The 15,632-nt window shown below is 43.1% G+C and overlaps 2 protein-coding genes and 1 non-coding gene across 12 annotated transcripts in view; 2 read left to right on the forward strand and 1 right to left on the reverse strand.

Annotated features, from left to right (window-relative positions):
- The first annotated feature begins 1,521 nt into the window (after positions 1-1,521).
- Positions 1,522-3,185, forward strand: si:dkey-30c15.13 (uncharacterized protein LOC558731 homolog). Its single transcript, XM_044035854.1, has 7 exons — positions 1,522-1,699; positions 1,790-1,951; positions 2,036-2,146; positions 2,224-2,280; positions 2,375-2,485; positions 2,592-2,738; positions 2,982-3,185. Exons 2-7 carry the CDS (start codon positions 1,790-1,792, stop codon positions 3,033-3,035), a joined length of 642 nt encoding a protein of 213 aa, XP_043891789.1. The 5' UTR covers positions 1,522-1,699; the 3' UTR covers positions 3,036-3,185.
- A 4,735-nt stretch (positions 3,186-7,920) lies between these two features.
- The window catches only part of frmd4a (FERM domain containing 4A), a 129,487-nt gene continuing 121,775 nt past the window's right edge, over positions 7,921-15,632 (reverse strand). For all 10 annotated transcript variants that reach the window (XM_044035685.1, XM_044035684.1, XM_044035686.1 and 7 more), the window contains 6 exons: positions 15,082-15,319; positions 14,791-14,949; positions 13,546-13,878; positions 12,866-13,443; positions 11,192-11,294; positions 7,921-8,936 (listed from right to left, as the gene is read on the reverse strand). In XM_044035685.1, coding sequence (XP_043891620.1) covers positions 8,834-8,936; positions 11,192-11,294; positions 12,866-13,443; positions 13,546-13,878; positions 14,791-14,949; positions 15,082-15,319 — 1,514 coding nt within the window. In that variant the 3' untranslated portion in view covers positions 7,921-8,833. The remainder of the gene's footprint in view (positions 8,937-11,191; positions 11,295-12,865; positions 13,444-13,545; positions 13,879-14,790; positions 14,950-15,081; positions 15,320-15,632) is intronic.
- Positions 11,455-11,527, forward strand: trnam-cau. The gene has a single exon. It is a non-coding gene; the product is annotated as a tRNA-Met (tRNA).

A 15,632-nucleotide genomic window follows, 5' to 3' on the forward strand; every position in this document is an offset into this window, starting at 1 on the left:
GTATTAAACACTCATTCTGGGTGAATGAAAAACAATTCAGAAAATGTGTGTAATTGTATTAAGACTTTAAGTTTTACACACTGAACCTTTAGCTCTATATTTGAATGTGTTTTGCCTTTTATTCCATTTGAATTAACCTTGTTTTTAAATAAAATCTGTTGTGTTTGTATATTGTAGTGAATTGAAATGAACACTGATAAAGGGAGTTTTCACGAGTTCCACCTGTTCAAATGAGAGGGCCTTTGTTTAGAGTAGTAATATTGTTTTGTATTGTTTATATTCACCTAAAAAATGAAAAGCACAAAATAAAATATACAAAGCACAGTCTAATGTAAAAAGGTTTGGCTTTTTATCTACAGCACATCATATGACAGTAGTAGTGTTGCTGCGCCTTCATACAAATATAAGAGTTTCAGTTCAGCTTCCGTTTATGCACAAGATGGAAACACTAACCCCATCCATCACTGTGTCAGGGGATAATCCGCTTTATGACTTCTTTCTTACTGCTTCTGAGTAATCTGTCAATAATCTGTGTCTCAGTGTAGACGAGTGAGGACACGAATACACAACTCAGAACTTCAGGCACTCTTGTGACCTGACAGTAGTTTATTCAAACATGACAATAAAACACTAACCAGTTGTGATGCTGAAGGTCTATGACAAGATGCTAAGAAGTGGGTCAAATAAAACCCTGTTATAAACTTGTGAAGATGTTTTATATAAATAAAATAAAACCACATTTTCATTCTTTTGTTCTTACTCAATGCAAGATTGCCTAAATTCTGCTTTCCCCGTCTGTTTGACGTTATTCTTCAACAGCACCTGCAGACAACTCGAGTCTAAATGAAAAAGCACAGTCCTTGAGCACCAAGCAGCCAAAAAGTTTAAATCAACAAAAAGAAAAAAAAGGCACAAAACAAGGAAATGATACACTGTGCAACGGAAATTTTAAGTGCAAAAATAACGGAACAATACTAAGCAGAAAGAAGTGAAAATAACACAGAGACTTACAAAGTCTATACAAGTGGACTTACAGGTGAAAGTGTATAAAATAAATGTAAAAGAGGGATTTTAGAAAGGCTGAATAGTATATACAGAACATAATGTGTGTGGAAAAAGCTGCATTTATCTGGTGAAATTGCACTGTCAGGTAAAGACGACACAATATGAGACATTTGTTCTGGTCATTGGTGCAAAGACAAATTAATATAAGAGCAAATTAAAATAAATCAAATAAATGAACACATTTATACTATAGCTTTAATATCGTGCTTATTTGACGTGCTTTTATTGTGATAGGTAAACACAGCGGGCAGTTTGTGGGGGTCAGGAATACTCAGTCAATCTGTGTGTATTTAAAGAGCACAGTGAACTCTGACACTCGTGCTGTTCATGAACCTTTCCTGCCAACATGGTGGAGGTGTAAAACCACGCCAGACCACCACAGTCTGCAGTGTTTCCCAGCCTCTGCGCAGGGTGCAAAGTCAAACCTCTCACACCCTTTAACTTACATTTCCTCAAGAGTGAACTTTAACCAGTCACTATCAGGGAAGTCAGGTGAACTTTGAACTCTGTGTGAGTGACAGCGGCAGTGAGAAAAGACTCTGTTTCACCTGAAATGTGTTTCTTATTCCACCGACATGACAGTGCACTCGCTCTGTTGTTATGAGTGAAGGCTTGGTGACTCGATTTAGGAAAGGTAAGTGTGGAATATGAACGATTGACCTTTTTTTTTTGTCGACTTTGGTTTTATTTGCTGAAAACTCCTTTTTTTTCTCTTCCACAACAGATGAGGCAGAACATGTTTCAGGAAGGACTGTACCATGTGTTTTTTAACGATTCACCTTCAGCCCGCCCACAGACTCAGATCACCAGTCACCAGGATGTGCACAGCGCCAGGATTCATCGCTGGTTCTCCACCTTGGTGAACACCAGACTGTTAATCACTGGGGTGAGACTGGTTTCCATATTTATCAGCTTTGTATCCGCAGTCTGTCTCCTTCACTCTCTTCTTCTTCTTCTTCTTCTTCTTCAGGTGGTTCAACTTGTCGCTGCTGTAGCCTGCATTCTAACCACGGTCACCCATGCCTGTGTGAGCTACAACTGCTCTGTCGCCATGACAACACCAGTGTGGTCAAGCCTGTTTGTGAGTCCGGTCAAATGCAGATGTTTGTCGGGCAGATGTGAATCGAAAATGAAGTGACGATTGTGTTTGTGTTGCAGTACGTGGTTGCTGCGTGTCTGGCAATGGAGGTGCAAAGAAGACCAAACAAATTAAAAGTACACAATCTAATCATTTAACAACCTTCCTATGTACTTACTTTGTTAATCTGCGTTAATCTACCTCTCTTAATTTTGCATCTGTGAAAATCAGATCATGGTCCTGATGGTTCTGAACGTCTTCACTCTGCTGTTTGGATTCTCTGCTCTCCTGGCCAACAGTCTCACGTCCATACAACCTGTCGCACTCAACACCAACCAGCAGGTAACAGTTAGGAAGGTTTATTGGCAAAATTCAACATACTACAAGTCTGTTTATATGAATGAAAAGCATGTCTCAGCATCACCTCTGTTGTTATTGCTGTCACCAGCGCGTCGGCTCATACGTCGCTAAAGGCAGCTCTATAGCATTTTGCATACAGTGTTCCCTGTCATCGCTTTACATTCTCTTCCTGTCCTGGAGTGGCCTGCGTCGCTATAGCAACGCTCACACTCAGCCCTACAGCCGCCTCGCACAGGTATGACTATGTTCCCGACTTCCAAGAAACCACTAGTAACAATAACAAGAATATAAATGTGAAAGGTTTATAGAATAGAACAGAATAGAAATACTTTATTCTTCTGCGAGGAAATTGTTTTATATAAAACAAATCAGATATCTGTTGTCAGTGGTTTAATGCAAATCCATCATAGTTGCAATAAATCATAGAAAATGTACAATATTCAGTCTGGATTATTTTCTCTCTCTCTTTTCTGTTCAGGATCCAGATGAAACCACTGGACCTTTAGTGGAACAAGTGGAGTTTAATCTGTGAAACTCACTCACTCATAAATACTGTATATTTTTGAATGTTCACTCAACTGTCCTTTTGTAAACTCAGTCGTTGTTGTTGATATGAACAGTTTGTAAACTACTGATTTATTATTAATTTCTTAAATGTAATAAAGTTCACATGTTAAACTTCTCTTCAAGGTTGTCTTATGTACTGTTGAAATAAATGTCTGCATCTAAACCACATTAATAACATTCATTTTTGCCAGTAAAGTTAAACTACATTAATAATTAATATTGTGCTTTCCTCTTAACACAGAATAAAATAACTTAAATAAAAGCACATACATTACAAATATTTGGTCAATGCCAGTCCAATTTAAAATAAATAAATAAAGTGCAATAACCAAGGTTAATGGTATTAAAGTGAGTGCAATAATAATATAATAACTATAACATTATATAATATAAGATACATTAAGGAGGTATCAGCTTTCCCATGTTGGACACTAGAGGGCAGCATCACACTGTGGTTCCCATGTAAAAGTCCACGCACAGATCAGCTGCCTCTGCTTTATGTAAGAAAACATGATGAGAGCATGAGACGTGTTAAATATTCATCGCTTTGATCTGATTATTACTGAGTGTAAATAAATGTAAAAGTGTTTATTACACTGATCCTGACGTCCTGTTATTATTTAACCTCAGAGTGTGAGACTTAGATTAACCTGCACTGAGAACCTAATAACAGCATTTAATCAACAGAGAGAGAGAGAGAGAGAGAGAGCAGAGGGTGTGGTGTGTGTTTGACTTCTGAGATGATGGAGTATTTCATTAAGAATATAAAGCAAGGTCACACACACACACACACAGGCTAACAGACTGAAATCACAGAGCAGCTAGTTTCTCACGGCATGTCGGCCTAACAGCTTCCAGCTGTTGCCTGGTTAGTGGAGCTGCTATGGGAACAACACGCCGAGCACAAAGAGCAACGTGACATTCATTGGTGCACGGACGCAGACGGAGAGGAATTAAAGGAGAGCAGGTCTGTCCAGGTTCCACCGACAGTGATTCTTCTGCCATCAAAACCAAGTTGATATGAGTCAGCATGAGACTGTAAAATGTACATAAAATGCAGCAAATGCATATATAGTATATAAATTGTGGGCGGGGCCAGGGTATACCTTGCTGCTCACCCTCTGTCAGCTGGGATTGGCTCCAGTGACCCACGACCCTCCGTGTGAAGAGCAGACATTGAATGTTGTCTTTTGGCGCGTTTACTTTTGACAAATGAGAAGATACAACGGAAGGATGGATGTTTACGGTAGTGTCAAAGCAATTTGTATTCCCAAACTGTAGGGGGAGCTGTGTAGAGAAAGCCAGACAAAGTTCCAGTTTAAGTGGACAGGCAGGTGAACTGGTGAATCACAGGAAAAGTAACTTAACTCTAACGGCTCATGTGGCTGCAATAAAAAGACCAGTTTCCACAAACTAGTTAGTTTGACTTCAGTGAATGTTTTTCAAAAACAAGCTGCATCTTCCCCCGTGGATGTGTGTGTGTGTGTGTGTGTGTGTGAGTGTGTGATCAAGGCTCTCCAGTGTCCTCACCAGCTGACACCAGTTATTATTCAGAAGGAACACCAGGAAGTGACGACACACACACACACACACACACACACACACACGTTCGATATTCATGACTTGAGGGGACATTGCATTGACTTACATTCACTTCCTGGAGACTTACTCAGCTTAACCACAATTACTGGCCTAACCCTAACCCTGACCCTAACCTTACCCTAACCTCGACCTAACCTTGGGGATTTGCTTTTTGTCCTCACAAGGAAGACAAGTCCCCATAATGTGACTGTGTAAACAGGTTTAGGTCCCCACAACATTAGTAATACCTGGACACGCACACATCCGCTGTGTTAGAACTAAAAATACGATCAGACTGATATAAAGTGTGTACATAACATTTAATATGTAAAAGTTTGGCATAAAATGTGGTTTTAATTGACTTCGCAAACATCTCTTGTTTGAAATGATTCATTTACAGAGGTTACAGATAATGTCTGCAAATAAGTACATACTCTGATTTATTCTGTGATTTATGTCTATAATACAATATTTATATATCTACAAATCGTAGAACACTGGTTTAATCGGACTGATATCAGTGTTGACGTGAAAACGTGGTATGGAGTCATCTCTGGACTGTGTGGTCAGTGTGATCTAAGTGAACTTGGTCACACTGTGAATGAATGAATGAATGGATGAATATGTGTCCTGTCATGTTGTGCTGCTGTGTGACGATGACTCACGTTTCCTCATCATCTCTTCTATCAGTGTTTGTGGAGTTTATCTCCTCTCTGACTCCACAGGATTTCCTCTGTCTCTTGGATGTGATGATGAGTGAGTGAGTGAGTGAGCCTGAAGGAGAGGAAGTGGTGACTCCATGTGGAGATTCCTTTTTGATAAGTCTCACTGTGATTGCTCCTAAGAATCCGATCTGACCCACAGGGATTAAAACATGTCTTTGATTTTTTTCTTTTTTCTTTTTATAAAATAACTTCTGACAAAGACGTTATGGTTTCGGTCACATGTGTCTGACACTCTGTCTCATTTAAAGGAAAAACAACAAGCCAGGTTTATTCTAATAGTTTATCTAAAGGAGATAATCCAAATATCTGAGAGAACGATCTATGGTTGGAGTTGGATGGAGGTTATTATGGGCTGGGGAAAACTGATCCACACTCAAGGATGTGAAGTTTTTAAAAGAGGGTTTTTGACAGATTGAAAAACAAAGAACAGACAGAGGCACAATCTTGAGAACATTCATCAATAATTTATTTTTCTTACTCTCAAGAACCACCGCGGTTTTCTCCTCTTGAAAATTTTATCATCAATTTCCAACAACACAGTTTTGAAAAATGTAAAGTTACTATACAAATTTTTAATAGAAAAAAGAATAAATTAACTGTGGAATTCTTTTTTTTTCTTTTCATTTTCTCTCTCTTAATAATCCCACATTTGTTTTTTCTACAACACCTTTTTTTTAATGTTTTGTTACAGCTGAACAGAGGTGATAAAATGGAGTTACATGCTCTATTGTCTGGGTTAGGGAAGTGTCCTACTGCACTATTAAAACGCTTTGTTAAAAGAAGCCGGGTTTTTGCACGTCTCGTGGTTACAGTGAACAAACGTCTGGATCCTTGTGTGACAAAGCAGTAACTGGTCATTTTTGTAGCACCTGAACGGGTCGTTACGATGTCAGAACTGAAATAAGAACAAAATAACAATACTGAGTCATATAAAATGTTAATGTTAAAACCCCCCCCATGCGCACATACAGGAAATGATTGATATAACAGCTCATTTCTTTTGGAGTATTTAAAAAAAAGATGAAACATTGAAAACAGTGAAGCGGGGGGGGCACACTTCATCACACTGGGTCAGAGGTCACAGATTAGCACAGGGTCAGACTAGGGGGCACGGTGTGACACTATTGGAGGAGGAGGACGTGTTTATGTTGCTGGATCTGCATCACGGCCATGCACGGGATTGTGTCTTCAAGTCTCAATAATCAGCTTTGACCACATACTGGGATTAATGGTTAAAACTCCTATGAACATAAGTCTGGTAAAGGAGAACACCGTGAGTACCACTGCTCCCATGCATGCATCACAGCACAATAAAGGATTTATCCAGACAAACAAACAAGCCCGATTCTCTCCGGCAGGGCCGGCCCAAGCCTTTACGGGGCCCTAAACTGCATTGGATTTGGGGAGCCCCACCCCGTCCCACCACCTTCACTATTGTCGAGTGTAACACTAAAAACTGCAGTAATTCTAGTTATTTACACCAGACCAGTGTCTCTCTTGTCTTGTTTTCTAACCCCAGAAAGTAAAATCACAAAAGTGTGGCGAGACTGAACTTGAATGAAACAAGTTTAAACCAGTTGAATGACTTTGGTTTTTAAAACTTAGAACAGATGTGCACCAAATGAGCAAAATAAAACCAAATAACTTAAGTGCATTCTAAGTATATCTAAAGAGATCTAGTGTTTTTTATCCACACAGTAATGGAGGCCCCCCAAACATCAGCAGCCCCTTAGATCTGCTTGTGCCTTGGGCCGGCTCTGCTCTCCATCATGAGATAACAAATCAGTCGTAATCTGAATTAAAACTGCCTTAAATTCTGATTTTTGTGCAACAAGGAAACATTTTCTTTTTCTGTTTTCCTGCAACATAATCACATGTCGGGGAGGTCTGCTTCCTCTGTACAAAACCTGCTGTGCTTTTCTAACCCTGTTGTTTTGGAAATCTGATTGTTGTTTGGGATTTTTGTGGCGAAATATTCTCCAAACTTCTAATTATGGCTTCTCCTCGGCCCCAATACTAGGGTTTTTAATTATGAATGAATCTCTATTCATTGAATGCTTCATCTGTGGTTCTAGTTGCCTCCGCTGTACTTTGATACGACACAAAAGGTAGCTCCAGCCCTCGTACACATGATTTATGTTGTGCTTTAAGACCAAAGTGAGACTGCACCTGATGCCAAATTGTAGATGAGATGTGAAGTGTCTTGTTGTCTGCGGGGATTTGAACGGCTCTGTCGCTGTTCCAGCACAAAATACAGTACACATTTGTCACAAACAGTGTGTTGGTAGTGAGTCAGGAGGCTCCTGTCACGCTGCACACACGGACAGAGCGATGACGGAGCACACGGTGACTCGCAGATAAACGCGGCGTGGTGCCAACAACCACATAAAAGCGAGGCCAAAGGCCGAGAGACAGTAACTGTAGAGATTTATCACTTAACAGGCTCAATGTCAAGTGTGAACAGCCAATCACTCTTTTACTTTCAGTGCAGAAAATGCAAAAAAAGAAGAAGAATTTGGAGAGGAAATGTCGCAGTTATAGTGAGTGTGTGTGTGTGTGTGTGTGAACCTTCACCATGATGACAGAAATCTTACAAAGACCAATGAGAAGAAACAAAAATGAGCACGGACTAAAACCCAGAACATCCACATTCACCCTGAGATGCACTGATGTTGTTTTTTTTTTCACTCCCAGCATCACAAGGCAGAGAACGTGGTTATAAGCGGCCGCTTCACTCCAAACGCGTTCATGTACTTGTGTTTCATAAGTTTGTTATTGCTTTAGTCCTCATCGATAAGTCTACACAGAGTCACAGACACCCGTCCCGGTGTTGTCGTTTCAGTCCACCATCATACAGTCTGGCCCCGCCCACCACCACCACCACCACCACCACCTGGTGTCAGTCTTTGGTTGTGGGTTAAAACTGAAAACTGGTTGAATGTAGTGTAGTGTTCGTTAATCCAGATTATTTAGTTAGTTTAGGGAAGAAATAAAAATGGATGAAGACCAGTAAGAGTTCTGTGAGCGGTCTGTCAATAAAGCGGTGGCTCAAATCACGTCCTGATTTGGTGGCAGTGCGTTACAGTTGGTAAAGTTGCAGGAGCAAAGATGAGATAAAATGATAGGGAATCCTGGCTTTGTTGAGTTTCAGTGATGTGTTCTGTGCTCTCTCACTCTCTCTCTCTGTTCAAACACTGAGGTGACTCTGCTCAGTCCAGTCTGTCATGTAAAAACCGGCCCTTATCAAACGCCGTGTCCCTGTGAAATGGATGAAGGACAGGATGAATGAAGGGAGGAGGAGGAGGAGGAGGAGGAGGAAGGCTCATGTCTAGTCTGCTCGGGTCGTTGGGTCGGAGCAGGATTTTGTAGGGTTTTAAGGATGAGGTTGTTGGTTGTCGACGGGTAGTAGTGAGGGACAGTGGAGGGAGGGCGATGGGACGTTTCTGGAAGGACGGTCTCAGACCAGGGTTCCAGGTTTGGCCTTGTCGTGTCCGTACCACTGCACGTCTGCCAGCTCTGCACACAGAGGGCTGCTGAGAAAACAGCTGTCACTGAAAGACCTGCAGACCAAAGAGAAACCAGCATCACACTGACTTCACTCGTTCACTTCATTCTCAATCATCTACACTAGAGGTCCGGTCCACCCGCGGGCTGCGGATGTTTTTGTTGTCCCCAAACATTTTTCATTTTTGGAATTTTCCCAACCTTTAAGTTCAGATTTATATATATATATTTGAAATAATATGCAAATTAAATGAAGTTAGAGTGGATTTCAAGGAAACAATTCCAAATTATATTATACATATTATAAGAAATCTAACATATATATTATATTTAATATATATATATATATAATATATATAGATCACTATACACATTTCTGTAACATCAACATGTTTGTGAAATGAATGACAACTTATATATACAGAGCCATAACTCATAATTCTGCAAATGTTTTTGGTGAAAATAATCTCGCCGGCCCCCTCCCCAGTCCGACTGACTCAGTTCTGTGTTACGACACATGCTGGATGTGGTTAAAATGTTTCTATTAGTCAATCCTGCAGGGAGTGAGCCACATTTAGCAGAGCACATGCAGAGATCAGATACAGATACAGCCAGAGAAAGTACCTGACACACAAAACCTTCACCAGCAGAGAGCAGGAAACCATGAACCCTCGTCACTGTCAGCCCCCACACTGCTGCGAAAACACTGCACTTAGTGTTTCACTGGACTAACTTTAGCGTCGCTTCTAAAAGCTCATGCATTGCCACTGCATTTATTTCCATCCAGAGCTGCTATCTTGTGATTTATGATGGGAGGGTGGGTTAAGTCTTCTCCAAAGGTTCTCAGTGGGATTCAGATCAGCTGACCTAAATGGTTTTGTGCACATTATGTCACTGGACCTGGATCTGTGCAACAAAAGGCTTGGTCATCCTCCTCTCTTCTTCCCCTGATGCTGTCATCACTATGGACTCAATAGAGTTGAATTCTTATGCTCCTGATCTAAATGCAGCCTTTTCTTTCTGATTAGCCACGCGGCTACACAGCGGTTAAGCCTCAATCCTTGGAGCTCTCTTCACATTGCGTGTGTATATTTAATGTCTCTATTAAACCTAGCCATGAGTTCTTCTGGGCCGTGTGATGGACACCACGATCCTTCCATGTTTCAATACTGCGTTGGAAAGTGAAACTAAACTTCTAAAGCACTTTTCTCCAGGTGTAAACTATTGTCTACAGGTATCTAGGCATAGTATTTGTTGATCTAGGAGCTAATCTTTACAGTTAAGTGTGAAATATTGAATTCTATATGTCATGTGACACAAATCTTCTGCCTCTCTTTGTTGTGCCACTGGCATCTTAGTTTCACAGGTACACATTTACATTAAGATTTTCTCTCATTAGCACTAAGCTTGTTGTCCCAGACTCCTCCCCCTGCAGTGATCCCCACTCCCCCCTCCTTCTCTTCTCCCTCAATAAGCTCTCAGCCCACTTCCTTGCATTTTCAGGGTTTGGGCGGGTTTAGTTACCCTAAATGAATAGTTTACTTAACCACGACCCCAGGACGTGTCACTGCATCCGTTTGGGTGCAATAACTCGCTGCTAGCTAAAAGATATTTGCTTATTTAAATCAAGTTGGTGACGTTTTTTTTAACCAGACAGTGCATGTGTGACTAGTAAACCTTTAGCATGATTTTATGATCCATTTACTGAATTAACTGAATGTAAATTTGATTCTGTTTTCACACGTTCACAGTACAATCTAGGTTTAGACCACTGGCAGGCCGAGACCACAGACAGTACCTCTACGCATCAGAGCTGGGCTGAGGGGGAGACTGACACACGTCCTCAGTAGGAGAGCAGTCTGCTGTGCCTCTAAACCAGGAGAGAGGACACACACACACACACAGACACACACGCACACACACACGCACACACACACACACAGGCACAAGGAAAGACGGGTTAGTACAGACAGAGAGAGAGAGAGACACACACACACACAAAGGGAAAGATTATGTTAGGTCACAGGATATCGCTTAATAACGACGTGAAACTGAGTAGCAAGAGTGAGGAAACAAAGATCCCGTGAGTAAAACGTAAATACAAACAGTTGAAGTGAAACTGAGAGGATTGTTTGAGTGAGAAAAATCACATTAAAGACACTTTTAATGTTTGTGACAAGCAGCATCGGACAGACAGACAGACAGTCAAAGCTCGAGGAGGCGACGGTGACGTTTGGACAATAACATCCAGCTTGTCCTGAATTATTCACATCTTTTAACACGCAGTCAAACCTCTGCTGTTCGCTCTTACCCGCTCTGCCAGTTGAGGATGTGCTGTGGGCTACAGGGAGGCGTGGGCGTGGCCGCGTGTTCATTGGAGGGCGTCATACTCCTCTGGCTGTGAGGGGACGCAGCTATGAGGAAAGCTGACAGTTAGTCCAACAGGCAACCAAAGCACATGCAGTCCTGAACAAAGGAGACAGACATCAGGCCATGGGGGAGGGTGGGAGGGAGGGGGGAGGGCAGTTGCGCAAGCGAGGAATCCGAACTATGTCTCTTACAGAGGGGCCACCGGCCTCGTTAGCGCAGTAGGCAGCGCGTCAGTCTCATAATCTGAAGGTCGTGAGTTCGAGCCTCACACGGGGCACTGTCTTTTGCTCTTAACTCAAGTCATTAACCCTTTGCTGCAGAAGCAAACACAGGCAAAGATGAACTTTGATTTAAGAAAACTTTTCATTCTTCAGTTGGATGGTTGTGCTGTGAGCAAAGTTTAAAGTACAGAATGTGGAACTCTAGAAAGACTTTAATCTCAGAATTCATGCTGTGGCACTAATACTCTTCCGTAGGTCTCACAGTAAAGAAAGAAAAGAAGAATATATGCATTTGCCTGTAAATGCATTTGCCATGAACTGTAAATTAAATAACGGAGGTTGTAATTTAAGTCATGAGCAGAGACGTCCAAAACAAAGTCAGGGTTGTACACACACAGATCGTAAGTACATGAGTCCAGGTCTAAACGCTGTGACTTTACGGCTGCTGCTGCTTTAATCTTAACTTACATGTCAAAAACAGCTATTATTATAACTCGGGCTGTTAAAGTTAAAGCAACAAAATAATTTAACGCCGTTAACGCAAGTTTGTTTGCGGTGTGCGCTGACCTCTGACCTCTGTGAGAGAGACAGAGATCGTAGCTGAAGATGGAGAGAGGTGAGGGATCGTTGGACGGAAGGTTTCTTTTTCAGAAGCTGAGCGTCGGAACCGTCGATAAAACTTAAGAGTTAAGAGGCTTAAGAGTCACCTGAGAGACACAGACATTGCAACTCCCATGCTGTAATAGTGCAGCGGACCCTTTAAGGACCATGTGTGTGTGTGTGTGCACATGTTGAGTGTGTGGTTGAGCAAGAGAAGCATGAGAAGCCAGAAAACCAGACACAGTTAGCATTAGTAGAGGCACTAATGTGTAGTGTTCTGTGCCAGTGGGAAAAAATAAATGCCCCGTCTCCTCCAGCTCAAGGTGCGTGTCTATGTCATGTGTTCATCATCTGCCAGTAAGAACGTGAAGGTTTTAGCCCAAAGTTTCTGGCCCTGGAGAGACAACCTCCCCTATGCTCCCTGAGTTCCAGTGGAAAAGTCGCGAACGCATCTCAGGATAGCATTTGTGTTAGCAATACCAGTCGACAACAACACTATACATGAGATTTTGTGCACATAAAGAGCGGAATTTCTACGATTAGAAATTCAAAAAGCAGCGATGTTTGTTAGGTTGCTCCGAGTTTCTGAGTAAAAAAATCCACGGTCGGGGCGTTGCCTCTTTAGGAACGCCTCTGTAATTTCCAACTACAAATGGAAGACAGCATAAAGCACCTGCCTTTTGTTCCACCTCTACTTTACACACACTTTATTCTAAAGGAATAGGTCGGTATCAGGGTGTGTAGGGAAGTTATTTTTATTTGACCCATAGGAGTGAAGGTTTAATGCAGCCTACCTGGTGAGCCTTTGGCGAGTGTCCCCACTCTGATGCCTCGTCCAGGTCCCAGAGTGCCTTGCTGTGACCCCGTCTCAGAGGAGGTGGACCCCGAATGTGAATGACTCCTTTCCTTCAGGCTCCCCGAGGACCTCTGGTACCAGCACCGCAGCTCCTCAGACACCGCTGCCCTCCCCCCTCCTCCACTACCGTCTCGCCCCAGTGATGGAGTCCGTACGATCTGAGAGCGCGACGGCGTGAGTCGGCCGCTCCCCTCCCCGCCCTCCTCCCCCCCCCAGGCCTCCTTGTACAGTCCCCCGGCCGTGTAGGAGCTGGATGTCTTGAACTGGGCCTTGACGCTGTAGTGTCCCTCCTGGTCGCTTTCCAAGCTGCGCACCACCACGGGGTTGGGGCTGCCCTCGACATACAGCGGGTACTCCTTGATGCGGTACTGGGATGAAGGCTGGCTCTGGCTGCTGAGGTAAACTCCATGGTGTCCCCCGCCGATGCTGCCTCCACCTGTGCTTCCACCAGAGCCGTTTTTAGCTGCCAGGTTTGGCATGGAGCCGGAGTTAGAGGAACCTAGGTGACCTGCAGACCTGGAGAGGGAACAAAAAACAACTCTTTTATTTCAATCTTTTTTTATTCCTTTAAACATAGTTGGTATAATAATGATCTCGTATCGCCACCATCCTTCATACCTGTGTCGTTGCCTCTGCCTCTGCCTGGCTTTAGAGGGTGAATCCTCTCCCAGGGTAGAGTAGTTGGGGTTGTTGCTGGGAGGTCCCCCAGAGGGGTAGTAATGCTCTGAGCTGCTTTGGCTGGTGCAGGATGAACAGTCGTCCAGTGGGTCAGAGCCATTGGAGCTGCGTCCCGGTCCCAGGAAGAAGTCAGGACTGCCCAGTGTTCCCAGCGTGTGCTGGTGTGTTTCTGGGTCGGACGTGAGCAGCTTCCCCTGGGACTCCAGGCTGGAGCTGCGGTTCCTAAAGTGCTGAGCGAGACTGTGCAGACGTGTCGGACTGATGTCCACTGACCTGTGAGATGAAGAATTCCAAACAAAGACTCAACAACACAGTCTCAACAGATCTCCTTGTTACAGTTACAGAGTAATGCATTTGTTTCTCAGAAACTTGACACATTTATGCATCATTTATTCAATAATCATGGATAATGGTGAAAATGACTGTAAAATGATGAGTATTCTAACTGTGTCATCTTTAAGGGAGCAAAGTCCTTGTTACACAGGTGAAGCATGATGTTTTTGAAATGGCTGGTCATGGCCAGGTGCTAATGTAATCAGTATTTTTGAAAGGTATCATACACAAAATAACAGTATTCAGGCATCACTAAATTTATACGTAATAGGTAAATGCAGATCAGAGCGACAGATCAAAAGTCAGTCAGCCATCATCTACCACTTTATCCTCCACCAGAGGGTCACGGGGGGCGCTGTGCCAATCTCAGCTACTTCGGGCGATAGGCGGGGTACACCCTGGACAGTTCGCCAGTCCATCGCAGGGCCACACACAGATAGAGACAAACAACCATTCACTCTCACATTCACTCCTATGGTCAATTTAGAGTGTCCAATTTACCCAATCCCCACATTGCATGTTTTTGGACTGTGGGAGGAAGCCAGAGAGAACCCGGAGAGAACCCACGCACACACGGGGAGAACATGCAAACTCCATGCAGAAAGGCCCTTGTTCCAACCGGGGCTCGAACCCGGGTCTTCTGAGTGCTAACCACTACATCACCGTGTGGCCCCAGATCAAAAGTGTTGTTCAATAAATATTTACACTTGTTTTTTGTTATTAATCTGTTACAGCTCTCTATAAATGCAAGAAACATCTGTCAGACTGTTAATTGCTAAAGTGTCCAACAGTTTGCTCCACAAGCTCTAATTTTAACCTTAAATAACAACAATTACAGACATAGCGACTGACCTGGTAGAATGTACATAGTGTGGTGTCCTGGACCTGAGGTCCGGGGTGGAGGGCATACTGGACTGAGAGTTCCAGTGAGGGAGGCTCCTGATGGGGCTGCTCTGCAGAGAGTTACTGCCTCCTGCTTCTGCACTGCCAGAGCTTGGGAACCGCCTGTGACTGAAGAGAAGAGTGAGGGGGTGAAACAGAGCAGCACTCGTGATTTTAAGCAACCACAACCATCCAAACGCAGCCTCGTGAATGTAATGCGCCGCGGCTTTATTCTGAAAGGACAATGAAACTGCTCACTACCTGGAGTGAGAGGAGCGTTTCTTGACTTTTTCATAGGGCTCGTCCAGTGACGACTCGCTCCACATCTTGGGTTTGATGGGCGATTTGTCGTAGTCGGAGCGCGTGTAGTGCAGGTGTCGCAGGCCGTCCAGGGACTGCGGCGGAGGGGGCCGACTGTGAGATGGGGGCCGAGGAGGCAGGCCCTTGTGAGGTGATGCTACTGGGGAGAACGTGGGCGTTCCTGTGACTTGAGGGTCATCTGAAACAAACAGAGAGCCAGGATATGAGATATTGGATACAGGGATATCCATCTTATAAAGGAGAGAAGATGGAGAAAATTCAATTCATGTAATTGAATTGTCCTGAGATACAGTGGAAAATCTGAGGATAGATAGATGGATGCATGTACTTTATTGATCCCTAAAAACTGGGACATGTTTGTGTTACAGCAGCATGGTTTCCGTCACTAATAGATAAAAGCAAGCTATTTAGAAATAAAATATAAAATGTTAGAGAAGACAGACAGCTACACCAAAACATAAAAGATATTATAATTAAGTGTATTTAAGTTT

Source organism: Solea senegalensis, linkage group LG10 (assembly GCF_019176455.1).
Source record: "Solea senegalensis isolate Sse05_10M linkage group LG10, IFAPA_SoseM_1, whole genome shotgun sequence".
Classification (NCBI taxonomy): domain Eukaryota; kingdom Metazoa; phylum Chordata; class Actinopteri; order Pleuronectiformes; family Soleidae; genus Solea; species Solea senegalensis.

Coding starts and splice junctions, on each gene's coding strand:
- si:dkey-30c15.13 (XM_044035854.1), top strand. CDS start 1,790: ATGAGGCAGAACATGTTTCAGGAAGGACTGTACCATGTGTTTTTTAAC. Junction 2,147..2,223: donor CAGTGTGGTCAAGCCTGTTT/GTGAGTCCGGTC, acceptor TTTGTGTTGCAG/TACGTGGTTGCTGCGTGTCT. Junction 2,281..2,374: donor GAAGACCAAACAAATTAAAA/GTACACAATCTA, acceptor TGTGAAAATCAG/ATCATGGTCCTGATGGTTCT.